The 26,256-nt window shown below is 42.6% G+C and overlaps 1 protein-coding gene across 1 annotated transcript in view; it reads left to right on the forward strand.

Annotated features, from left to right (window-relative positions):
• Window positions 1-527: 527 nt before the first annotated feature.
• LOC135228291 (sterile alpha motif domain-containing protein 1-like) overlaps window positions 528-26,256 on the forward strand; it is a 56,130-nt gene continuing 30,401 nt past the window's right edge. Inside the window, exons 1-3 of the mRNA XM_064272986.1 lie at window positions 528-610; window positions 1,024-1,261; window positions 1,335-1,556. Of these exons, the coding sequence (XP_064129056.1) occupies window positions 528-610; window positions 1,024-1,261; window positions 1,335-1,556 (543 nt within the window). The remainder of the gene's footprint in view (window positions 611-1,023; window positions 1,262-1,334; window positions 1,557-26,256) is intronic.

The following is a 26,256-nucleotide window of genomic DNA, read 5'->3' on the forward strand; positions in this document are numbered from 1 at the left end:
GCTGGCTGTTAGGCAGGAAGTAGCTAAGTAATTTATACTTATGTGTGAATGATTGTCAAGACTCACTGCATTTAACCTTCCTAGAGTTACCTGTTTTTAAAAGCAAAGTTTTATTACCCAAAGGAATTAAACACTGATAGGAGCCCTGCAGTTGACACTTAGACTAACCTAAGGAGAGAACAGGAGATAATATCTCTTCATTGACCCTCACAAATTGAGTTGAAAAATGACCACCTGTAGTAAATCAGATCTGGGTTCCAATCCCAGTTTTTACTACAGAAGAAAGTAGGTAAATGAAAGTCTTCCAATGTCCGTTTCTGAGTTCATTAGATGGGGAGTCATCTGTTCTATAGACCACTCAAACTTGCTTAAGTAACTGTTTTCCACACTCGAGTGTGAACATTTTAGGACATTTTAAGCCTCATTCAGAGTCCAGCACAGGGGAAGACATGCTGCAGGCACTCAGTAGATATTTGTTGGGCAGTCCATGAATATGGAAGGGATTTGTAAGCTGCAAAGTGCCACCCATGCCCCCAGTTATAGCAATACGGATCATTATTACTCCACCTCTGAAGAGCACAAATCCTCCACTGGAGATACAGGCTAGGGGGTGAGTTGGCCAGGGCAGGAAAGCTGCAGCTGATTTCTGTTAGGACCCTTATTTAGTGCTGATTCCTAAGGCCAGATGAAAAGAATCCCAATCTCAGGCCTTCTTCAGGCCATGGAGCCCAGTTTTGGGAGGTGGCTGATAATGGTGACAATCCCACCAGAGCTCTTTGAGGAATGCTAGGGGTGCCAGGAATAGTAATGGAAGCGGCCCTGGACAAACCCCTTTCTGGGAGACTTTCAAGCTATGCTTCCAGGGAAGTGGAATCTTGCTATTTTGTGCCTTCGGCTCCTTAGAGTGCAGTTGGCAAGTAGGATTCTCTTTTTCAAAAAATTTTTCCTTTTTTATAGGTGAACACCAGCGGAATGTCAAGAAGTAGAGGGCAGAGTTAGGTACCCCTTTAACTGCCCTTTCAGAGGCGGCTCAGCCTCTCAGATGGCACCACCCCCTCACCAAGGGTCCCCCAAACTGGCGGGGGTTCCCAGCAGCCTCCTCTCCCCACCTCCCAGCCCTCACCCTCTGCCCCAGCGGCGCCCACGTAGCGCGCAGCTCCTTTTGCCACAGAGGCCTCCAGGTGCCCAGGGCGAAGGCGGAGCCCAGCTTGCAGCTGCCTCCCTAGCGCCAGGAAGGACCACCACGCCCCACCCCCCGAGGGTCCGTCAGCCCCTGGGGGCCTCAGCGTCTCAAGCCTTCCGGGTCTCCACGCTGCTTCCTCTCTGCCGGCTAGGCGCAAAGCCTGCGATTCAGTGGCAGAGCGCAGAGCCCAGTGGGGCACGCTGGGCGATTCTGGTGCAGCAAGATCCCGCACCGGAGCGCGGCAGCCCGGGAACGCGGGACTAAGGCTGCCAAGGAAGCCGGCCCCTGTGGCCCACCGCGCAGCCGCCTACCGGGACTCTGGGCAGCGGCGCTGCTCCAGCTGGGTCTGGTGGGCCCTCAGTGCCGGAGAATGGTGAGTGGCCAGGAGGCGGCGGGGCGCGGGGTGGCGCTTGGGGTCCCTGTGGGGAAGGCAAAGCTCCCTGAGGCTGCTCCTTCAGACGGAATAGGCAAGCCTGGGAGGGAATGAGGCAAATGGCTACTGGATCCTATCCCTTCAAGCCTCCTATTGCCCGCGCTCGGGCATGCTCCCTATGCGGCTGAACCCGCCCTTTAGGGCCAGGTGCAGCCAGAGGAGGGAGCCTGTGGTTAGCCCTTCAGTCCCTCCACTAGCTTTCCCAAGATCTCCATGATTTTTTTTTTTTTTTTTTAAATGAAGTCGTCTCTAGGGTGCCCTGGACCTGTTCTGCAGAGATTTAATTTTCCACCATCCCTCATTTCTCAACGTCTAATAAATGTGTCTCCAGACGGCAAGGCCAGTGTTTGGAAGACTCTATCCAATATTTTGACTTTGTTCAGGAAGATCTGAAAGATGAACGGGAATGAACTAGGCAAAGAGGGGAGGAGAGAGTGCCCTGGGTAGAGGAAATACCACGTGCAAAGGCCCTATGAGTGGCAGGGAAAATGGGAAACAGGGTATCAGATAGAGTCGCTGGAGCCAAGGGTGCAAGGTGAGGCTGTTGTTCCAGATGAGGCTAGAGAAAGAGGTAGGGGCTAGATTTCTAGAGAATCTCTGAGAATCGACCCCCTCCTGTTGTTCGAAGCTGCATTCAGCTTTTAATACTTAAATTAGTGTGATCACAGCCCTGCCATCAGTTCCGTTCAGAAAAGCTAATTCAGCTGTATTTTGATTTTGAAACAAAAGCCCCTTGGCTTGGTGTAGGAGGATCTGAAAGAAGAAAGCTTCAAGGCCAGCAGTTCTCACACCCATGAGAGGCTTCCAGTAAGTCCAAGCTTGGGACAAATCAGATTGATGAAGGAGAAAAACTCTGGGCTTACTTAGGATGCTTTGTAATGATACATTATAAAATGTCTTTCTTATTTAGCAATGTTGGATGAAACTAGAAGAAGACATGGCAAAAGAATAGTGGTGGTTTGGGGAAAGGGGAAGACCAAGAGAAAAAGGAACTCCAGATGCTATCTTACAATTTTTAGTGCTCTTTGTCCTTACTACCACTTAAAGGGCTCTTTGCTTCTGAGCAAGGATGAATGTCTTATTGCTGCTAAAGACCGCTGTTAATCCTTTATTTTTAAGTTGAGATATAATTCACATAACATAAAATTCACTATGTTGGAGTGTCCAGTTCTGTTGCTTTTAGTCTATTCACTGTGTTGTGGAACCATCACCACTATGTGATTTCAGAACATTCTGGAAGAGAGAGAGAGGAGGAAAAAAAAAAAAAAGAAGAAGAAAACTAATAGCAGTCAGTCCACTATTAATTCTTTATGGTAGTTTTTTTTTTTTTTTTTGCTTGCTTGACACTGAGATATGAAAATTAAGCCAATTTTAAAGCGGGCAAGTAGAATAAATAGGAATCTTATTAAGTTTTGAATTACATGTACTGTTGCGTCAATTTTCATTGCTTTTAATGAAATATCCATGCAATCCAGGCTTTCAAGTTTCACCCCATTATAACTGCTTAAGCAGAATGGCAGATGGATAAGGATGGATATTTTGTGCTCATTTGACTTGATGTGGGTCATAGAAAATCGAAAGCAGAAATATCATTGGATAAAAAGAAAGTAGCAACAGCAGCAGAGCACCGTTTTCTTGTTTTGTCAGAAATGTCTGCTTTCCTCCCTTCTGCTTCCCTTCCTAGTGAAGAATTATAGTTAAACTTTTAAGAAACTCAGTTTGCCCAGCTCCAAGTTTAATAATACATTCATAAGAATTTATAAGTATATTATGAATTTATAAGTATGTTATGAAACGATTCTTTTCTTAACGAAATGCATGCTTAAATACCACCACTTCCCAGATTGAGTTAGTTGTGTAGATCGAGGGAAAAGGCTACAGTGATGGGAAGAGGAATAAGAAATAATTGACCCACACTGATGCGTTAGAGGTGTTTGAAAAGATAGAATTGGAGAGAAATTATAGGGTTGCTATGAGTCAGAATGGTCTCCACGGGAAAGGTTTTTAGTTGTTAATTTCTTTAAAAAAAGGCAGTGAGAAAAAATTGAAATGAAAACATTTAGTTTACCTTTGACTAAGTAGACATGCATCTCATACTGCTATACTTTTAAAATACTTTTGGAGCTGAAAAATCTTCACATTAACTGAACATGAATGCACTGTCTGGATTATGATTATAGGAAAAGATTCATTAACTTAACAGGTATTTATTAAGTAGCTACCATATTCCAGGCACCATCCTTTCTGTTGAGGATAAAATGGCGAGGAGACGCAGGTCCCTGCTATCAGTGAACTTAAAATCCAATGGGGAGAGAGCCTTTATGCAGAGAATCATGTGGATGAATAGATGCGGGGACCCGGAGTGCGAAAGGAAAGGGGGAGACTGCTGACACGATGTGGGGGTTGCAACTAATGTCACAAAACAATTTGTGTATAAATTTTTGAATAGGAAATTGATTTGTGCTCTAAACTTTCACCTGAAACACAATAAAATGAAAAAGAAAAAAAAAAAACAAAGCTCTCGTTATTAAAAAAACAGGCAAAGAGAATCATTTTAATGGGAAAAAAGTAGATTATAAAACAATGCGTATGACCAGCCCCCATTAGTGGGCTATGTATTTGCATTGGAAGCAGATTAGAGTATGAGCCTTATTTATTTACTTCAAGTGCTGGGAATTTAGCGTGGTTTTATTTTTTAAATTCTTCTGTTATGGGTAGTTTAAAACATGTCTTCAATTATGAAAAGATCAAAAATAATCAAAAGAATACTCGTGTTGATTATTTTTGATCTTTTCATAATTGTGTAGGCAAACACACACACGAGAACAAGACACAGGGTAAAAAAGATCACAGGGTAAGGAATGAAGCTTAATTACAATGTCCGGGGCCAAACTCCAGATGTTTGGTGGATGCAGTGCCAAACTTATAGAACCCACGGATACCAAACCTCGAGTCCCAGCTCACCTTGGTAATAAATTCTTCCTGTGAACACAGCTCGTCAGTGTAGCTCAGGAGTCCTGGGTCTGGGTACATCCCAATGTCTCCCTGTTGTTGCTCATATTCCTCTTCTTCATATTTTGCATCTGGCTCCACACTGGCCGAATGGGCAGGTCCAAGCAGACCTTCCATGATTTCGACATACTCTTTCACAGCTTTAGGAGGGATCTCATTGGGTTGCTTGGCCTCCCAAGGGCACTGGGGTCTATGTTGCTGCTGGTTGAGGGGCTGCACCTTGGGATCTCCCTTCCTTGGGACGAACACTAAAGGAGAGGTTGGAAAGAAGGAGGTAAATTTGGCAGAACATTCCAGGCCATTTGACCTATTATGGATTGAGTTGTGTCCGCACAAAATGTGTGTCAACTTGGCTAGGCCGTGATTCCCAGTATTGTGTGGTTATCCACCATTTTTTGATCGGATGTGATTTTCCTATGTGTTGTAAACCCTAGTCTCTATGATGTTAATGAGACAGGTTTAGATGCAGTTGTGTAAATGAGGCAAGACTCAATCTGCAGGATTAGGCTATATCTTGATTCAATCTCTTTTTTAATATAAAAGAAAGAAGCCAATAGAGAGGAGAGAAACTTTATGTGGCCCAGAAAGAAATTCCCAGAGTAGAGCCCATCCTTTGGACTCCAGGTTCCTGTGCTAAGAAGCTCCTAGATCAGGGGAAGATTGATGACAATGCCTTCCACTGGAACCAAAAGAGAAAAAGCCTTCCCCGGGAGTTTCGTACCCAGATTTTGGAGTTTTAGCCTCTTAGAGTATGAGAGAATGAAATACCACAAGCCATTCACTTGTGGTATATCTGTTCTACCAACACTAGATAACTAAGACACCACTCAAACATATGTTGGAAGGGCAGATTTTTGGAGACCCTAAAATGGTTCCTGGTGAGATGGGCACACCTGAAGCCACAAGAACAGTGAGAGGAGATGTAACAGGTAGAATGTCCAAGAGAATCATCCTGTGAGGAAACTTGGAACTATTGCTTTTTCAAGAAGTCCTTTCATTGAGACCCACGTTTTAGGCTGATTAGATATTGGATCTCATCTTTGATAATCTGTGCAATCTTTGATAATCTGTGTGAGACAGTAGTTATAAAACTTGACCGCCTCATTATTAGTGTGTAACAAAGTGTAGCTGAGAGCCCAGGCTTCCGTCAGGCTCTACTGATAGAAGTAGCCGTTGCCCCCCCTTGAAAGGGAAGTACCCCATGTGAAGACAATGCCTTCTCCAAACATGGCTAGTCTCTACATGCCTCCTTTGATCCCTGGACCTTAGCTCCTTTTGAAATTGTTTAGCCATACCTGGGTGCTGGCCAGCCACAGTGCATGAAGGTTTCTGAGGATCAAGATGCCTTGAAACTGATGGAGGCAGGCACACGGACACACTCCTCTGCTGCAACTTCTGAATCTGTAACTCCTCCTCTGCTTCAAACTCCATGAACCTGACAAGGGTGGAGGAGGCACGGGCTCTGCTGAGAAGAAGGCAAGCCACACCAGGAGCCCCAGCACCAGGCAACGGTCAATTGTAGGGCAGCAGAGAGGCTTTCAGTGACCTGGCAAGGTGCTGAGTAAGTCCATTTCCCAGGAGGGAGTTTCTCTCTGTGGCACACACACACGGTTTGGGGGCTCCTTACGTGTTCACATCATCCCTTCACCTGTAGCATAACTCATCATAACTTAGGAAGGGTGTGAAGGAAGTGAGCCATGCCTTCTTGGAAGCTCCTCCTGACAGAGCCAGAGTGCTCACTTCCTTTCCACACCCTTACCACCTGATGGCACACCGCAACTCCAACAGTGGCTGGTTGATTTCAATCAGACCTATGTGACACACGGCAGGACCCCACTTAGGTACATCCTGCTGCAAGACTCTCCTGCCCTTTCCTAACATACACACATTAGAGCTGACAGCTTGAGCCTGGTATGGGATGAAGTTTATTGCAGATAACACCATGGAGTAGATCCTAGATTCCCCATCCTGGTGTCAGGCTTTGAGCCCATGAGGTATAAACCAAGGAGACAAGTGATCCAAGATATATTGGGAAGAAGGTGGGATCTAAGGTTTCAGGAAAGCTTCAGACTCCTATGATGATTTTTTTAAAACCAAGGAGGGAAAGGCACTAAGGGTGATAGACACGTCCACAGGTTGACTTGAGATATTGCCGTCCCCTGAACAAAGCTTTCCAGCCTGGGCCATTCTTGGATGGCTACAGAACAGTTTTGTGCCAGTTGTCATGTGAAAGGTTGGTCCCAAATTTCCTGTCAGGTATATGGACACTGAGGCAAGGAGGAACCTGTGTGGGACAGCGTATCCCCTCACTGCAGAGTGTCTACGGCTTGGAATTTATCTCCATCGGTAGCCACAGTGTTTATCCCCATTCCATCTTAATGCTCTCAATATCGAGGCATCCACAAATCCAATATGTAGAAGGGGTGCATTTCTTGAAGGAGGTAGGACAGAATTCCAAGCAGTGAATGTGATGGTAGACATTGTCTGAGGGTACAGAGGGATCATCAGGGAACTAGGAGCCCTGTCCAAGCGCACACCTCCTCCTCCTTACAACATCCCTTCCGACTTGTACCAACACAGCCAGGCAGCAGCCACTCTCAACCCACCGTCCTCATTCACACCCCATCACTCGGTCCCAATAGAGCTGGGATGCCATGAACTCACTTTCCTGCCATCTCGTAGAAGATCATCCGGTCAAAGTTGCTTTTGTGCTCCCATTCCTGCACAGACCGCCACAGTCCCTCCTCCAGGGTCATGGTGGGCTTCAGTCGGGCCAGGGATCGAAGGACTGGGCTAAAACCACATGCTTGTTTGTGACTTCCTACAAGTACGTATTCTATCCCCATCTTGACCCCACCCCTACACATATCCCCTGCCCATCATAACATCTGTCTTGCTATTTCTCTGTGTCAAATCCCTCTTCCAGTGTTTGAGATTTCAAGTGTTTTTTTTGCCTCCAGGATACCAGTGGCAGAGCAACTACACTAAGATACACTCCCAGGACGAACAGCCCAAAGAAAAGAATGTGCTATGAGTCCATAGGACTGTGGGCAGAACGACCTGGCAGAGCACCTTAAAATCTACTCTAAGATCAAGTCCAAGGGTCCCATGAATGAACATTTTCGCCAGCTCCCAGATGACTTTTGAGTAGAGGTTCTGCTCTTTGGTGAACACAGCCCTAGAGACTCAGGGTGTGAAGAGCAGGAGTTCTGCCCAGAAACAAAGGTGAGGGCAGCCCGTGGTGACTGAGAGAGACTTCTGCTATCTGGAGTTTCGAAAATCATTAAGTCATACTGCCCAACTGCATTTGAGACTATGATTAAACAGGGAACACAGCTGTTTTGGAATGCAGGGAATCCCTAAGACTGCTTGAAAGTTGGATTTGTTGGACTTTGTCTTTATTACAGTGAGGTTGGGGGCGGGGGGTAGATGCCATCAATCTTTCAGCCATTTGGGAGCAAGTTGTGTGTGGAAAATCATCCTTTGGATTGTGATAAGAGTTTGTTATTGGTTGACCCAAAATAACTGTGGGGAGCCCAGGGTTGATAGATGTAGGGTGTGCTGTGAAAAGACAAACCTTCCCACATGACTAATCACTCTGCCTTCTATTCACAGAAGCCCATGACCCTGGACTTCATGGCTAATTTCTACCGTATACACTGAAACTAGGACATTTTTGCTTTTATGGGTACTTCTCTTGGACTATGTTGCCTTTCCTTCATGCCAGTGACAATAATGGACATCATGTAATGAGGCAGCGCAAGTGTCAGGCACTCTCTGAGCACTCCTTATATTAGCTCATGTCATCTTCTTAGCTGTCCTCTGAATTAATTGTAATTGTTTCCTTATTTGATGAGATACTGGAGGGTGGAGATGTACAATGACCTGGTCAGTATTACAAGTCTAGCTGCGGCAGAGCCCAAGCCCGTCAGCAGTATGCATACTCTACCACCTCCCTGTTCTAACTGGAATTCTCCAGAGGAATGAGGGTGGGAGTATACTTCAAATGGTTGTTGTAGGCTTTGCCCTTCTCCCTCCTCATCTGGATTTGATACAGCACTGGCCTACATATGGTCAACTCCTATGCTGGAAAGTAAAGACCAGCAGAGGAGTGTGGTCTTGGTAGTCTGAGACCAGAATTCACATTTTGGCTCCGCCCTGTATCAAAGTGTTTAGTCTCCTATAAATAATTATTCGGGTAATGATTCCAGCATACTGATTGGCTTCACGTACAGGGTGGTCAGCATCAATTGAGATAAAAAAAAAAAAAAAAATTTTTTTTTTTTTTTAAATTGTACACAGGGAAGGTTGGTTAATATTACTGGGAATGTGTCTTATAACATATCCCATCGCCCTCATGATTTTCTTTCAAATGTTCCTAAAGAGCCTAACTCCCATCATGTCTTCCCAAGCTCTCTCTATTTGAATCAAACCAAAGCAAACCCATTGCCGTCAAGTCGATTCCGACTCATAGCAACCCTGTAGGGCAGGGTAGAACTGCCCCATAGAGTTTCGAAGGAGAGTCTGCTGGATTCGAACTGCCAGCCCTTGAGTTAGCAGCTGTAGCACTTAACCACTACGCCACCATGGCTTCCCTTTATTTGAAAGCTGCAGGATAATCTCAGGGTTCCCCCTGACTAGGGCACTCACATGAGAAAGCAGGAAAGAGCTTCTCTATCAGGACTTTGGGGATGGTGCCTCTGGGCCAGGGACTTAAAGCATTGCCAACATCGGTAGTTCTTGTAAACACTCTTAGGGTTACAGGTGGAGTCATCCAGCAACGGCCTGGATTGGGTGGTGGCCAGGCTGTCCTCCCCAGAAGAACCATGTTGACCTGACCAAGCCTTCACTTGGGGGAAAATGGAGGCCAGCTGGGCAGCTGGTGGTGGAGTTTGAAGAGAAAGAGCTGAGGACCAACCTCCCCTGTAAGCCAGAGTACCCACAACAGAAGTGACAGGAATCATTTGCTCCACAGCAGATGCTTCCCCAGTTGGAGGTGGAGCATGCTCAACTGCCCCACCGGGAGCCCCCGGGGTACTCCAATTGAGTGGGGTCTGAGCCATGACAAAGGTCTGAGTTCCAGGGAGCTTTTCTGATCTCCTTTCTATCCTGAGTTGGAGAATGACCTTGCCAGGCTGGGCCCCACTGGGGCCAGAGTCCCCAACACCTGGCACCAGCAGTGTCCTGGGGAAAGCAGAGAACCCCAGAGGGGTTGCAGGAGGGCATGATAAAGTCATGTGGGGTAGTGGGTGTTGCTCCCAGGGTGTTCGGTGTGGGGGTCTGAGACTGGGTTGGGGAAAGGGCAGTGCAGTGGAAGGAGACATGGAGGCACCAGGATTTGTGGTCATATTCGGTTCTAGCACTGGAGTTGCTGTTGAGACAAAGGAAAAAGGCGAATGGAGAAGGACGAAGGGCAACCAGATGTTAAAAAAAAAAAAAAAAGGTCATGTGAATTCCCTGCCTGGTCACTGGGAATCAGTGCAATGAATCTCAAGTGATGAGTGGCAGTATGGAACGGGGAAATGGTGAATATTGCAAAAGCCTCTGGAGTGAATTTTCTCCAGTTGAGAAGTTTCCCAGTAGAGAACTTGGGAGCAGTTCAACCAGGCTCCTGGGCCTCTGTGTACCAAGAAGTAAGAGGCCCGAGCTGTCGCTGACTCTCAGAGCCTGTTTCAGGAGTCCCTGGCAGACCCCCTGCCATCCTCATAATGCTGTTTTCAACACTCTGAAATGCCCCCAGCAGGCCTCAATAGCAGGGAAGGGGCCTTCTGAGGTGAAAGACATCCTCCAGACTTTCTTGAAGGAGTGAGTCTTCAAAAGAGTGGTTTCCCCATCTCCTACCTAGCGTTCCTTTTCGTGATGCACATTATAAAATCCCTTTCCTTTTTCCCCCCATTCTCCTGTCTCATTTTTCCAATCTGCCTCTTGATCCTCCCCAGGTGGGATGTCCTTTTGTGGTGTCAGGGGTCCAGTCCTTACTCCTGTTCAGAGAGCTTGTCCTCAAGGGAAGTGTCAAATTTGAATTTCCAAAGATTGAAGGGGTGGCAGGGACCTGATAACACACCCGCTCCCCACCATCTTACCTCCTGCTGAAGTCCTCTCCACAGGCCTGGACACTGACCACAGCTGTGTGGCAGCCTTCAGCCTTCAGTCCCGTCCTGGACTCAGAGCGTGACCTGTCTCCAAGAAATGCTCAGAGATCCAAGGAAAGGAGGGAGAAGTTTGAATCTAAACAGGAGTAGAATGTAGGACTCAAGACATTCTACAGTGGGGGAGGGGCGGAGGGCAGGTTGGGATGAGGAGACATACCATGAAGGGGACCTGACAGGCAAAAAGCTGCATGTTTCCTTCAAATTACAGTTGGCAACACAAATCGTGTAATCCTCTTAGGGCCATGTGTAGCTTCTTTCTCATATCCACAGCACAAAGGCTCTGCTCTAGACTTCGATTCTTACCAACATATCTAGTTTTGTGCCCCTAAACTCAACCTCACTCCTTAGCTCAAGGTGGTAGGTTCTTGAATTATTACAAAGGCACCACTACTTCATGAACAAAATTTGGCAAACTTTGTCTAATGAAGGGTGGGGTACATATGGTGATGATGAAACTCAGTGTTTGTAATGAGGATTGTTTCAGAAGTTCCACCGTGTTTTGAGTGTGTATGCACACACTGTGTATTGATGTAGGAAATGATATTGGAGTCATTATTCCCTGTCTTTGAGCATAGAAAATGTGACTCAGCTGTTGCTGGGCTCACAAGGGCTCACAAGGACTTTCAAGGACACATCAACTGGGCCCTGAGGCATAAAGGCAATAGCTAAGATAATCTTGGAAAATCTCTTTTAGGGAACCTTTCACATAAGTGGGAACAGGAAAGACTTTATACTCTTATCTTTTTCTGTTAACATTTAATGAATAGAAATTTGTTGGACCAATGAAGACCCGCCTACCTCGTTACTGAAACCTGTAGCGATGATTGTTGAGAGGGACGATTCACGATGTAGGATCAGTTTCCAGCCAATCTGTGAACAGGTGAAGCTTTCAGTGGTTTTGCCCATTTTGTAGTGTTAATATGTACAGCTGACTTTGTAATAGTCTTTGGATTGAGGCATGGCTGTGGCAGCGTGCTTGTCCATTTACCCATTCTTGCTTTATTCTGTAATATTTCCTTGTACTCAGGCAGACATGGCTCTGGCAGCGTGCTTGGCTGCTTCTCAACTTTTGCCGTTTTCAATGTATGCCGAATAAAACTTTCTTTTTGCTTTTACTGAACTTTGTGATGTTTTAACCTACGACAGTATGCGTCATTGTTTAGGAAGCAGTCCTGGTGTCCCTAAACTCTTGTCCACTACCGAAAACTCTGGGAGCTCCAGCATGACCAGCCTTACTCATGATCCTCTTTCAGGATAAGCCCCACTGCATCAAAGGAAGGCCAGCAGCCTCTAATTCCATGAGCAAAAGTAAGTTCCCGTTGCTTCTCAGATTATTATGTTTTACATTCATGTTTAAGTTTGTATGACAACAAATGTAATTCAATAATTAAACATAATTATTTCAAAAGTCACACAGTTCCAGATAACTTCTTCAGTGACGGCTCCTCCCCCGGCACCTTTGTCTTGGCAACCAAATTTTGTTCTCACAGTGCTCGCTGTGCAGGCAGTAAGGAAATAACCCTGGCTGACAGGTATTCCTAATCACAACACAGGAGAAAAAGGAAACTGAAGTACATATATAGATGGCCTTTTCCTTAGGTGATCTCTTACACGCATTCCTAGAAGATCTGTAGAGCCAGGGGGCAGTGAGAGTATGATGTAAAATAGTGCATGTAAAAATGCAAATACAATGTAGTAGGAAGTGCGAAGGCAGGTGATGTGAAAACCAAGCATTTCTTATTGCAAGGCGGCCTGGGAGGTTTGAATGAACAGCAGGGCTGCCTGAGGCAAAACTGACCCTTGGGTGAGGGATTCCTTGCTTTCTAAGGGCAGCACAGCTGTGTGCCTTGTGTAGTAGGAAAGCTGGGAGGTTGAATTTGGAATCAGGGGCTTTATAAAGAGCAGGCTTGAGAGGGTTCACATTTCAACTGAGTTTATTTCTCATTTTAGGAACTGCCTCTTAAGCAGCAATCTCTGGATTTGGACTAAGTGTGCAGTTCTTAAAAGGCAGTGTATTTGCTTAGGTCTTATATACCAGAAAGTATAACGAATCCTGGAGCTTTATTTGATTCCATAAATATGTTAAATTTTCTTTTTATTGTGGTCAATATACATGTACCAACACACGTGTGATTCCCACCTTGTTTGCATGCCCAATTCAGTGACATTGTGTTCATGTTGTGCAAGCACCACCACTGTTTCTAAGCTTATTACTTTTTAAAAAATAATATTTTACTGTGTTTTAGGTTCCCATTGGTGAAGTTCTTCGCAATTCTTGAACATTCTCCTTATTTACGTTCTGGTTGTTCTGTTTCCTATAGTCTCATTTCCCTGACTCTGACATTCTTATCTTTGTTTAAATTGTTGACCATTTGGTCTCATGTAGGTGATTTTTAAAGGAGCACGGTACCTTATGGGTGATGTACATTATTTTGGGAGTCAGTCTGTTATTTGTTATTTAGGTACAAGGTAACCTCAGGGGTTAGTTTCAGTTCAAAATTTGAAGAGTATTTCAGGGCAGTGGTTTCGGGGAGTCCTCGAGTCTGAACCAGTCCAGTAAAAGTGTTTTTTTTTTTTTAATGCCTTTGAGATTCTGTTGCACATTTTTCTCCCATTCTGTCACAACCCATCTGTTGTGGACCTAATCACAAGGGATGGTAGTGATAGCCGGGCACCAGCTAGTTTTTCTGGTCCCAGGGCAGATGACACCGTGGTTTATACACACTGTTTGATAATGTGTCATTGAAAATCAATTTGGTCCAGAAGGTTTGCTCCTATGTTTTCTTCCAAGAACTGTATGGTTTTAGACTTAAATCGAGGTCCTTGATCCGTATGAATTTAGTTTTTGTGTATGGTACTATGTATGGTTCTTGTGGGAAACCCTGGTGGTGTAGTGGTTAAGTGCTAAGGCTGCTAACCAAAAGTTGGCAGTTCGAATCTGCTAGGTGCTCCTTAGAAACTCTGTGGGGCAGTTCTACCCTGTCCTATAGGGTCGCTATGAGTCAGAATCGACTTGATGGCACTGGGTTTGGTTTTTTGGTTTGATGGTTCTTGTTTTGTTTTTCTGCTTGGGGAAATCCAGTTTAGCCAGCACCATTTGTTGAAGAGGCTATTCTTTTACATTTAAATGGATTTGGCTCACTTGCTGAAAATCAGTTGAGCATAGAGGTTTGGATTTATTTCCAGATTTTCAATTCTGTTCCCTTGGTCTGTGTGTCTGTCATTAAACCAGTACCAGGCTGCTCTGATTTACTGTAGGTTCGTAATAATGTTTGGAAGTCAGGAAACGTGAGGCCTGCTACTTCGTTCTTTTTCAAAATTGCTTTTGCCGTCCGGAGTCTCTTGTCTTCCAATAGAAAAATAAGGACTTTTTTTCCATTTCTGTAAAGAATGCTGTAGGAATTTTGGTTAGGGTTTTGTTGTATCTGTAGATCAGTTTGTGTAGTACTGACATCTTGATTATATTAAGCCTTCCAACCCATGAGCATGGAATGTCTTTCCATCTCTTTAGGTCTTTGATATCTTTCAGATGTATTTTATAATTTTCACTGTATAAGCCTTTCACATCTCTGGGTACGTTTATTCCTATATATTTTATTCTCTTAGATGCTATTGTAAATGGAGTTGTTTTCATTCCATAAATATTTATTTTGGAATAAAAATTCCATAAATTTTTATCTGGTTTATAAATGCTAAGGATGCAGCTTAAGCCATCCAGCTTGTGAGGAGCAAGGACCTAGGCAGGGCCTGGGGCTGCTTTCTGGGACCTGCCTCTCAACTGTCTTGGTCAAGGTAACAGGTATGTTGCAGACAAAACATTGGTACATCATTTATTGTGAAATGTCTATGTATTAAATAAATGCACCATGAAAAATACTGTATGACAGTAAGTATAGTAGAAAAAACTTAATAGTGTCAGGAGAAAGCATATCTTATGGTGTTTCCCAGGTCTAAAATTGTTTGGCCATACCGTTGTGTGATAGAACTTTCAAAGAGAATAGAAAAAGAAACAGTTCTTTTTTTTTTACATTTTATTGTGCTTTAAGTGAAAGTTTACAAGTCAGTCTCTCACACAAAAACTTATATACACCTTGCTACATACTCCCAGTTGCTCTCCCCCTAATGAGACAGCCCGCTTCCTCCCTCCACTCTCTCTTCTTGTGTCCATTTTGCCAGCTTCTAACCCCCTCTGCCCTCTCATCTCCCCTCCAGGCAGGTGATGCCAACAAAGTCTCAAGTGTCCACCTGATCCAAGAAGCTCACTCCTCTCCAGCATCCCTCTCCAACCCATTGTCCAATCCAATCCCTGTCTGAAGAGTTGGCTTCAGGAATGGTTCCTGTCCTGGGTCAACAGAAGGTATAGGGGCCATGACCACCAGGGTCCTTCTAGTCTCAGCCAGATCATTAGGTCTGGTCTTTTTACGAGAACTTGGGTTTTACATCACACTGCTGTCCTGCTCCTTCAGGGGTTCTCTGTTGTGTTCCCTGTCAAGGCAGTTATCGGTTGTAGCCGGGCACCATCTAGTTCTTCTGGTCTCAGGATGATGTAGTCTCTGGTTTATGTGCCCCTTCCTATCTCTTGGGCTCGTAATTACCTTGTGTCCTTGTTGTTCTTCATTCTCCTTTGATCCAGGTGGGTTGAGACCAATTGATGTGTCTTAGATGGCCGCTTGCTAGCGTTTAAGACCCCAGATTCCTCTCTCCAAGGTGGGATGCAGGATGTTTTCTTAATAGATTTTATTATGCCAACTGACTTTGATGTCCCTGAAACCATGGTCCCAAAACCCCCACCCCTGCTTCGCTGGCCTTTGAAGCAGTTTGTTCCGGAAACTTCTTTGCTTTTGGTTTAGTCCAGTTGTGCTGACCTTTCCTGTATTGTGTGTTGTCTTTCCCATCACCGAAAGTAGTTCTTATCTACTATGTAATTAGTGAATACCCCTTCTCCCACTGTTCCTCCCTCTTCCCTCTCATAACCATCAAAAAATATTTGCTTCTCACTTTAAACTATTCCTTGAGATCTTATAATAGTGGTCTTATACAATATTTGTCATTTTGCGACTTTCTAATCTCACTCAGCATAATGCCTTCCAGATTCCTCCACGTTATGAATTGTATCACAGATTCATCACTGTTCTTTCTCGATGCATAGTATTCCATTGTGTGAATATACCATAATTTATTTATCCATTCATCTGTTGATGGGCACCTTTGTTGTTTTCATCATTTTGCTATTGTAAACAATGCTGCAGTGAACATGGGTGTGCATATATTCGTGTAAAGGCTCTTATTTTTCTAGGATATATTCCAAGGAGTCAGATTGCTGGATCGTATGGTAGTTCTATTTTTAGCTTTTGTAGGAAGAGCCAAATCGATTTCCAAAGAGGTTGTACCATTTTGAGATTTGCACTAGGAGTGTATAATTTTTCCAATCTCTCCGCAACCTCTCCAACATTTATTGTTTTCTGTTTTGGGGATTAATGCCAGCCTTGTCGGAGTGAAATGGAATCTTATTGTAGTTTTGATTTCATTTCTCTAATGGGTAATGATCGTGAGCATTTCCTCATGTATCTGTTAGCTACCTGAATGTCTTTTTTAGTGAAGTGTCCATATGTTTTGCCACTCTTTTAAAGTGGTTTATTTGTCTTTTTGCAGTTGAGTTTTTGCAGTAGCATGTAGATTTTAGAGATCAGGTGCTGATCAGAAATGTCATAGCTAAAATATTTTTCCCAGTCTGTTGGTAATCTTTTTACTGTGTTGATGAAGTCTTTGGATGAGCACAGATGTTTGATTTTTAGGAGCTCCCAGTGATTTAATTTTTCTTCTGCATTATTAGTAATGTTTTGTATACTGTTTATGCCATGTATTAGGGCTCCTAATGTTGTCCCTATTTTTTCTTCCATGATCTTTATTGTTTTAGATTTTATATTTAGGTCTTTGATCCATTTTGAGCTTGTTTTTGTGCATGGAGTGAGGTATGGGTCTTGTTTCACTTTTTTGCGGATGGATATCCAGTTATGTCAGCACCATTTGTTAAAAAGACTGTCTTTTCCCCCATTTAACTGTTTTGGGGCCTTTGTCAAGTATCACCTGCTCATACGTGGATAGATTTATGTCTGGATTCTCAATTCTGTTCATTGGTCTATGTATCTCTTGCTGTACCAGTACTAGGCTATTTTGACTACTGTGGCCGTATAAGAGGTTCTAAAATCAGGTAGAGTAAGGCCTCCCACTTTGTTCTTCTTTTTCAGTAACGCTTTACTTATCTGGGGCCTCTTTCCCTTCCATATGAAGTTGGTGATTTGTTTCTCCATCTCATTAAAGAATGTCGTTGGAATTTGGATCGGAATTGCATTAAATGTATAGATTGCTTTTGGTAGAGTAGACGTTTTCAAAGTGTTAAGTCTTCCTATCCATGAGCAAGGTATGTTTTTTCCACTTATGTAGGTCTTTTTTGGTTTCTTGCAGAAATCTATTGTAGTTTTGTTTGTATAAGTCTTTTACATCTCTGGTAAGATTTATTCCTAATATTTTATCTTCTTGAGGGCTACTGTAAATGCTATTGATTTGGTGCTTTCTTCTTCGATGTTCTTTTTGTTGGTGTAGAGGAATCCAACTGATTTTTGTATGTTGATCTTATATCCTGATACTCTTCTGAACTCTACTATTAGTTTCAGTGGTTTTCTTAAGGATTCCTTGGCGTTTTCTGTGTGCAAGATCATGTCGTCTGCAAATAGAGACGCTTTTACTTCTTCCTTGCCAATCTGGATGTCCTAATTGCTCTGGCTAGGACCTCCAGGACAATGTTGAGTAAGAATGGTGATAAAGGGCATCCTTGTCTGGTTCCCGATCTCAGGGGGAATGCTTTCAGGCTCTCTCCATTTAGGATGATGTTGGCTTTGTATAAATGCCCTTTATTATGTTGAGGAATTTTCCTTCTGTTCCTATTTTGGTGAGAGTTTTTATCATGAATGGGTGTTGAACTTTGTCAAATGCCTTTTCTGCATCAATTGATAAAATCACGTGATTCTTGTCTTTTATTTATGTGATGAATTGCATTGTTTCTCTAATGTTGAAAACCATCCGTGCATACCTGGTATGAATCCCACTTGGTCATGGTGAATTATTTTTTTGATATGTTGTTGAATTCTATTGGCTAGAATTTTGTTGAGGATTTTTGCACCTAAGTTCATGAGGGTTATAGGTCTGTCATTTTCTTTTTTTGTGGTGTCTTTACCTGGTTTTGGCATCAGGGATATGCTGGCTTCATAGAATGAGTTTGGTAGTATTCCGTCCTTTTCTATGCTCTGAAATACCTTTAGTAGTAGTGGTGTTAACTCTTCTCTGAAAGTTTTGTAGAACTGTGTAGTGAAGTCTTCCGGGACAGGGCATTTTTTTGTTGGGAGGTTTTCGATCACCTTTTCAATCTCTTCTTTTGTTATGGGTCTATTTATTTGTTCTACCTCTGTTTGTGTTAGTTTAGGTAGATAGTGTGTTTCTAGGAGGTCATCCATTTCTTCTAGGTTTTCAAATTTGTTAGAGTACAATTTTGCATAGTAATCTGATATGATTCTTTTTATTTTAGCTGGGTCTAATATTGCCCATCTCGTTTCTTTTTTTTTTTTTTTTTTTTTAATTCGGGTTATTTGCTTCCTCCTCTCCCGTTTTTCTTTTGTCAGTTTGGCCGATGGTTTATCAATTTTATTAATTTTTTTCAAAGAAGCAGCTCTTGGTCTTGTTAATTCTTTCAATTTTTTTTTCCGATTTCTGTCTCATTTAATTTTGCTCCAATTTTTATTATTTGTTTTCTTCTGGTGCCTGAGGGTTTCTTTTCTTGCTCTCTTTCTATTTGTTCAAGTTGTAGGGATAATTCTTTGAATTTGACCCTTTCTGTTCTTTGTATGTGTGCATTTATTGATATAATTTGGCCTCTGAGCACTGCTTTCGCTGTGTCCCAAAGGTTCTTATAGGAAGTGTTTTCATTCTCATTGGATTCAGTGAATTTCTTTATTTCATCCTTAATGTGTTCTATAATCCATTCTTTCTTAAGCAGGGTATTGTTCAGTTTCCAAGTGTTTGATTTCTTTTCCCTGCTTTTCCTGTTATTGATTTCGACTTTTATGGCCTTATGGTCAGAGAAGATGCTTTGTAATATTTCAGTGTTTTGGATTCTGCTAACGCTTGCTTTATGACCTAATATGTGGTCCATTCTAGAGAATGTTCCCCCTGCACTAGAAAATAAAGTATACTTGGCTGCTGTTGGATGGAGTGTTCTTTATATGTCTATGAGGTCAATTTGGTTGATTGTGGCATTTAGACCTTCTTTGTCTTTGTTGAGCTTCTTTCTGGATGTCCTGTCTTTCACTGAAAGTGGTGTGTTGAAGTCTCCTACTATTATTGTGGAGCTGCCTATCTCACTTTTCAATGCTGATAGAGTTTGTGTTATGTATCCTGCAGCCCTGTCACTGGGTGCATAAATATTTAAGATGGTTATATCTTCTTGGTATATTGTCCCTTTAATCATTATATAGTGTCCTTTATTATCCTTTATGAGGAATTTAAAGTCTATTTTGTCAGAAATTAATATTGCCACTGCTGCTCTTTTTTGATTGCTGTTTGCTTGATATATTTTTTTCCATCCTTTGAGTTTTAGTTTGTGTCTCTGAATCTAAGGTGTGTCTGTTGTAGGCAGAGTATAGACAGACCGTGTTTTTTAATCCATTCTGCCACTCCCTGTCTCTTTATTGGTGCATTTAGTCCATTTACATTCAGCATAATTATGGATAGGTATGAATTTAGTGCTATCATTTTGATGTCTTTTTTTGTGTGTTGTTGACAGTTTCTTTTTCCCACTTAATTTTATTTTCTGAGTAGATTATCTTTATATATTGTCCTTTCCTCATATTCGTTGTTGAATTTGTTTCTGTTGAGTCTCTGTGTTTTTCTTGTATTTTATTTTGATGTGTGGGATAATTTGTCTCCTTTGTGGTTACCTCATTATTTACCCCTATTTTTCTAAATTTAAACCTAACTTTTATTTCTTTGTATCAGTGTATCTCCCCCTCCTTACGGAAGATTTGTGATTACATTTCTTAGTCCCCCTTTATTGTTTTAATGTTTTCTTCTTTTATATAATAACATCACTGTTAACTTGTTTTGAGATTTTTTTTTAATCTTGCTTTGCTTTTTTTTTTTATTTCCTTGCCTGGGTTGATTTCTGATTGCTCTGCCCTGTGTTCTAGTCTTGGGTTGATAACTGATATTATTGATTTTCTAACCATAGAACACCCTTTAGTATTTCTTGTAGTTTGGTTTGGTTTTTACGAATTTCCTAAACTTGTGTTTATCTGGAAATGTCCTAATTTCATCTTCATACTTAAGAGACAGTTTTGCTGGATTTATGATTCTTGGCAGGCAATTTTTTTCCTTCAGTTTTTTTCTTAAGTCATCCCATTGCCTTCTTGCCTGCATGGTTTCAGCCGAGTAGTCCGAGCTTATTCTTATTGGCTTTTCCTTTGTAGGTGACTTTTCTTTTATCCCTAGCTGCTCTTAAAATTCTCTCTATATCTTTGGTTTTGGCAAGTTTGATTATAATATGTCTTGGTGACTTTCTTTTAACATCTACCTTATGTGGAGTTCGATGAGCATCTTGGATAGATATCTTCTCATCTTTCATGATATCAGGGAAGTTTTCTGCCAACAAATCTTCAACAATTCTCTCTGTGTTTTCTGTTATCCCTCCCTGTTCTGGTACTCCAATCATTCGTACGTTATTTCTTTTGATAGTGTCCCACATGATTCTTAAGGTTTCTTCATTTTTTAAAATTCTTTTGTCTGATTTTTCTTCAAATATTATTAGTACCAAGAGATTTATCTTCAAGTTCAGGAATTCTGGCTTCTGGTTCCTCAATCCTGCTCCTCAGACTTTCTATTGAGTTGTCTACTTCTGTAATTTTATTGTTAGTCTTCTGAATTTCTGATCACTGTCTGTCTGTGGATTTTTCCAGCTTATTAAATTTTTCTTTATGTTCCTGAATCATCTTTCTAATTTCTTCAATTGCTTTATCTGTGTGTTCCTTGGCTTGTTCTGCATGTTGCCTCATTTCCTTCCTGATGTCTTGAAGGGTTCTGTATATTAATCTTTTGTATTCTGCCTCTGGTAATTCCAGGAATGCACTTTCATCTAGAAGATCCCTGGATTCTTTGTTTTGAGAGCTTGTTGAGGTGATCATGGTCAAGAAACCTTATTTTTTGAAAGTCCATTCAGGAGAAGAAATGAATGTGGTCCAAAGTGTACCTAAATGTGTAAGAGCAGTATTCCCAATTCGAGGATGCTGTATTTTAAGTGGTGCCAAGTGGTTAAGAGCCTGACTGCTAACCAAAATTTGGCAATTCAAATCCATTATCCACTCCTTGGAAACCCTATGAGTCAGTTCTACTCTGTCCTGTATGATCGCTGTGAGTTGCAATTGACTCCATGGCAAAGGGTATGCTTTAGTTAAGGAACCCTGATGGTGCAAGGTTAAGGGCTGTGCTGATAACCAAATACCCAGCAACTGAAGCTCTGGGTCTAGCGAAGAAAGAGCAGGGAATCCACGACCATAAATATTACAGCCTAGGAAACACTATCGGCAGTTCTTCTCTGTCATATAGTGTCTCTGTGAGGGGGGATCGACTCCATGGCACAAAACAACAATGACCACAATTCTTAGAAATCATGGTTGGTGGCTTCAGACATGCTCCTTTGGCGGAGGGGCTAACATGGAGCTTCCAGGCGAGGAGGTGTAGCCTGCTTTCCAAGAAGCCTCAGAATGCACTCCAGATGCTCTGTTTTCTGCTGCACTGCTCTCCATAAGCCCATTGCCTTAGACTCGATTGCATCTCATAGCGACCCTATAGGATAGAGTAGAACTGCCCCATAGGGTTTTCAGGTAATGGCTGTTGGATTCAAACTGGTGACCTTTTTTTTAAAAAAAATAATTTTTATTGTGCTTTAAGTGAAACTTTACAAATCAAGTTAGTCTCTCACACAAAAACCCATATACACCTTGCTACACACTCGCAGTTACTCTCCACCTAATGACACAGCCTGCTCTCTCCCTCCACTCTCTCTTTTCGCGTCTGTTTCGCCAGCTTCTAACCCCCTCCACCCTCTCATCTCCCTCCCAGGCAGGAGATGCCAACATAGTCTCAAGTGTCCACCTCATCCAAGAAGCTAACCCCTCACCAGCATCCCTCTCCAACCCATTGTCCAGTCCAACCCATGTCTGAAGAGTTGGCTTCGGGAATGGTTCCTGTTCTGGACCACCAGAAGGTCTGGGGGCCATGACCACCGGGGTCCTTCTAGTCTCAGTCAGACCATTAAGTCTGATCATATGAGAATTTGGGGTGTGCATCCCACTGCTCTCCTGCTCCCTCAGAGGTTCTCTGTTGTGTTCCCTGTTAGGGCAGTCATTGGTTGTAGCCAGGCACCATCTAGTTCTTCTGGTCTCAGGATGATGTAGTCACTGGTTCATGTGGCTCTTTCTGTCTCTTGGGCTCGTAATCGCCTTGTGTCCTTGGTGTTCTTCATTCTCCTTTGATCCAGGTGGGTTGAGACCAATTGATGCATCTTAGATGGCTGCTTGCTAGCATTTAAGACCCCAGATGCCACTCTTCAAAGTGGGATGCAGAATGTTTTGTTAATAGATTTTATTATGCCAGTTAACTGAGATGTCCCCTGAAACCATGGTCCCCAGACCCCTGCCCCTGCTATGCTGGCCTTTGAAGCATTCAGTTTATTCAGGAAACTTCTTTGCTTTTGGTTTAGTCCAATTGTGCTGACCTCCTCTGTATTGCGTGCTGTCTTTCCCTTCACCTAAAGTAGTTCTTATCTATTATCTAATTAGTGAATACCCCTCTCCCACCTTCTGTCCCTCCCACCTCTCGTAACCACAAAGAATGTTTTCTTCTCAGTTTAAACTATTTCTCAAGTTCTTCTAATAGTGGTCTTATGCAATATTTGTCCTTTTGCAACTGTCTGATTTCACTCAGCATAATGCCTTCCAGGTTCTTCCATGTTATGAAATGTTTCACAGATTCCTCGCTGTTCTTTATCAATGCGTAGTATTCCATTGCGTGAATATACCGTAATTTAAAACTGGTGGCCTTTTGGTTAGCAGCCCTAGCACTTAACCACTGCATCATCAGGGCTCAGATGATCCCATTCCTGACTTGCTTTAGGAGGTCACACAGGTGCACCTTCTCCTGGGACAGGGCTGTGGGGCGCACAAGCAGCCGCCCTCTAAAGGCCTCAGGCGTCAGTTGCAGAAGGTCCTCTTCAGGGAGGCATGCGGGCCTGAGCACGGAAGGCAGGGTCATTAAGGGTAGGTGTAGTGCCTGGGCTGGGCTATACAAGAGCGAGGCCTCAGACTCTGCACACAGCAGTGCACTGCTCTTCCACTTTCTCCTGTCAATTCTCTTAAAAACAAAGGTAAAGGCTACTAAAACTCATCCTTAGTAATTTTGCTATTATGCTTTACTCCCCTATAGGGGCTCTGTTGGAAGTGTGTTTATGTGAATTCCCAGTTCGGAGGTTGTGTATGTGTTGAATGGGTTCATGGGAAGTTGATATTTGTATTAAGTGTGTGGATTGGTGGTGTCTACATGAATATTTAGGGTTCAATATGAATGTGTTTTTGTGGGAGTGTGCAGGACATGAGATACAGGCATGTGCACTGAAAGACTTGGAGATGAGCTGTTTACAATTTGTGGCTCGGTGGAATACTTTGGGTGTGGCTCTTCTGCCATGAATTTTGGGTCTTTGCGCATACATACTGGCAGGTTTGGAATGAGTCATTTGAGGGAATTCGTTTGGCTATAGGACCTGTTCTTTTTATATATTTGGGGAATGAGGGAGAGTCAGTGGTGTGTACTCAGGGCATGTATGGTTGTGTTGCTTTGGGTGTTTTTCTGGAGTTGCACATGCATCCTTCCATGTTTATTCTGGGGTTTGTATGATTCTGTCTTCTGGAAAATTGGGACTGATTTCTGTTTGAGTATTTTGAATTGCTGGATTATGTATAGGCAGGCATCATGAGGTGACATTAGTATTGGAAGATACTGGGTCGTATTTTAGCATACTTTTAGTATCCTGGATACTTCACGTTATAATTGGGGTATGAGGATAGCTGTATGTGTAATGAGTTTGTGTGTTTCATGAAGGGGCATGGCAGTTTGGATGAATATTTTCTAGGGCTATGTGTTGTATTTTTCAGTAGGGAGTATGGTATTTTCTGGGAAATGAGGACATGTGTGTCTGATGAAAAGATGGGATTGTGTATTTGCACAGAGAATGGGAGAATTGTATTTACTTGTTCTAGAGGCATGTTGATATGGTTATGTGTGAGATTTTGAGAATATAGCAGTTTTGAAACATGGGATATGGGGCCTGGGATGGGGTTTTAGTGTATTTATATAAGATGTGCAAGAGGTATTTCATTGTGAGCGGGGAGTATCTACTGGTGTGTGTAAGTCATGAGTGGATGCATAAATTATTCTTGGAGTATTCTACCTGTATTTCTTTGGAGAATGTTAGGGTATTTCTGTGTGTGTTTGGGTATATGTGGAGGTTGGGAAAGTGAGGCTATATTCTAGAGATGTGTTATAATCTATAGTGTTTTGGGTGATGTATACTTGAGGAATTGAGGATATTTATGTGTATGTGTGTGTGGTGTCTGGTATGTGTTCACACCTGGGCGCAGAGTGGTGTAGGTTGTGTGCATATGTTAGCTAGAGCACTAGGATTGTTGGAGTTTTTGAGTTTTATATGTATCTCTTAATGTGTGTGGTATATACCCATGGCTGGGTTTTGGGTGAGTGTATGGGGGGTTTTGTCTGTATGAAAGCAGTCAGGGTTCCTCTTTGTGCCTATTCTGGTCTAATTCTTGCAGAATTTGGTGGTATAGCTTGTATGTGCATTTTCTGTGTTTGTGTGGTGTACTTATATATATTTATAATATAGATTGTATGTGGCTGTGTTTGTACTTGGTTTCATTGGTTTTCTAGGGTGTTTATTCTGGAAGATGTACAAGGTTAAGTATGCATATTTGGAAATTGAGAGGGTTTATATAAATCGTGCATGCTTTTTGGGAATTGTGTATTATATGTGTTTTACAAATGTGGAAATTCGTGTGGGTTTGTATTAGGGTGGCCTATGTGATGACATTTTGACCTTGGTGGTGATAGAGAGCTTGATTGTGTGTACGGTGTTCAGTGAGTATATATGGGTACTCTTGGTTGTACATGTGCTTGTTCAGGCAAGTGTGGAGAGCATACATATAGTTGTAGGAATGGCTGTGAGTATTTACGGTCCATAGGTTTTTTTTTTTTTTTTAGTAAAACTATACGCAGTAAAAGGTGGTATGTATGGTATTCAGGGTATAGGTAGTATTTGTATGTGTATGTTCAGGAGTTGTGAGGAGTTGTGTGTTCTGGAGATATATAGTGATATTTGGTTTACGTATTAAGGGTGGGAGTTAAGGGTTCTTCTTGTGGTGCAGGTGAAATGTGTGTATATACTCATAGGAAATTGGATCAGTTATGCTGGAATCAGCTCCTGTTAACTTGGGATAGTAGATGGAGCATATATCTGCCAACTGTGAGTCAGCGACATCAGGCTGGTGCCTTGAAATAGGCTATGGCCATATTATTTGTATCAGGTAAATTGTCAGCCTTTACAAATCAAGGCTTGCAGCACTCCCAATGGATAGTGAATTGATAAATATTGACAACACTTGTCCGTGTGTGTGTATCTGTCTGTCTGTGTATGTGACTCTGTGTCATTCGAATGTGCTAAGCATCATTGGGGTAGTTTATCAGAGATTGTGAGTGGGGCAATTGGGAGATATAGGCCCTTCCATGTGTTCATGGAAAAGAGGTGTAGCAATATTGTATCATTTCATCTTACTTTTTCAAACTCTATGTTTAACAAATAATCTGACAAGCCAGAATATACGAAGAATGGGACATCAGGATTGGAGGAGTGTCATTGACAACCTGGGATATGAAGATTACACAACATTGCATGCTGAAAATGAAGAAAACTTTAAGAACTACATGCTGAAGGTCAACGATCTCACCTTCAGTGGGAATTCCACCTGAACATAAAGAAAATGAAAATTGTCACACTGGACAATCAAAGGAAATAGAGACATATTTGAAGTTGTCAAGGATTTCATGACTCTTTAATCAATAATCAAGAACCGTGGAAGCAGCAATCAGGACATCAAAGGATGTACTGTGTTGAGCAGATCTGCTGCAAAAGACCCCCTTAAAGTTGTAAAAATGAAAGATGTCACTTTGATATGAAAGGTGCATGTGGCCCAAGCCTGGCTTGGCAGTCCCACCAAAAGGCTGCCCTTCAGAGCTGGGGAACCTTTCTAGAGTCAGAAAGCACCAGTAACCAGAAGGTAGGAAAATATAGTGTTAGTACCTGGGCC

This window comes from Loxodonta africana, chromosome 20 (assembly GCF_030014295.1).
Source record: "Loxodonta africana isolate mLoxAfr1 chromosome 20, mLoxAfr1.hap2, whole genome shotgun sequence".
Classification (NCBI taxonomy): domain Eukaryota; kingdom Metazoa; phylum Chordata; class Mammalia; order Proboscidea; family Elephantidae; genus Loxodonta; species Loxodonta africana.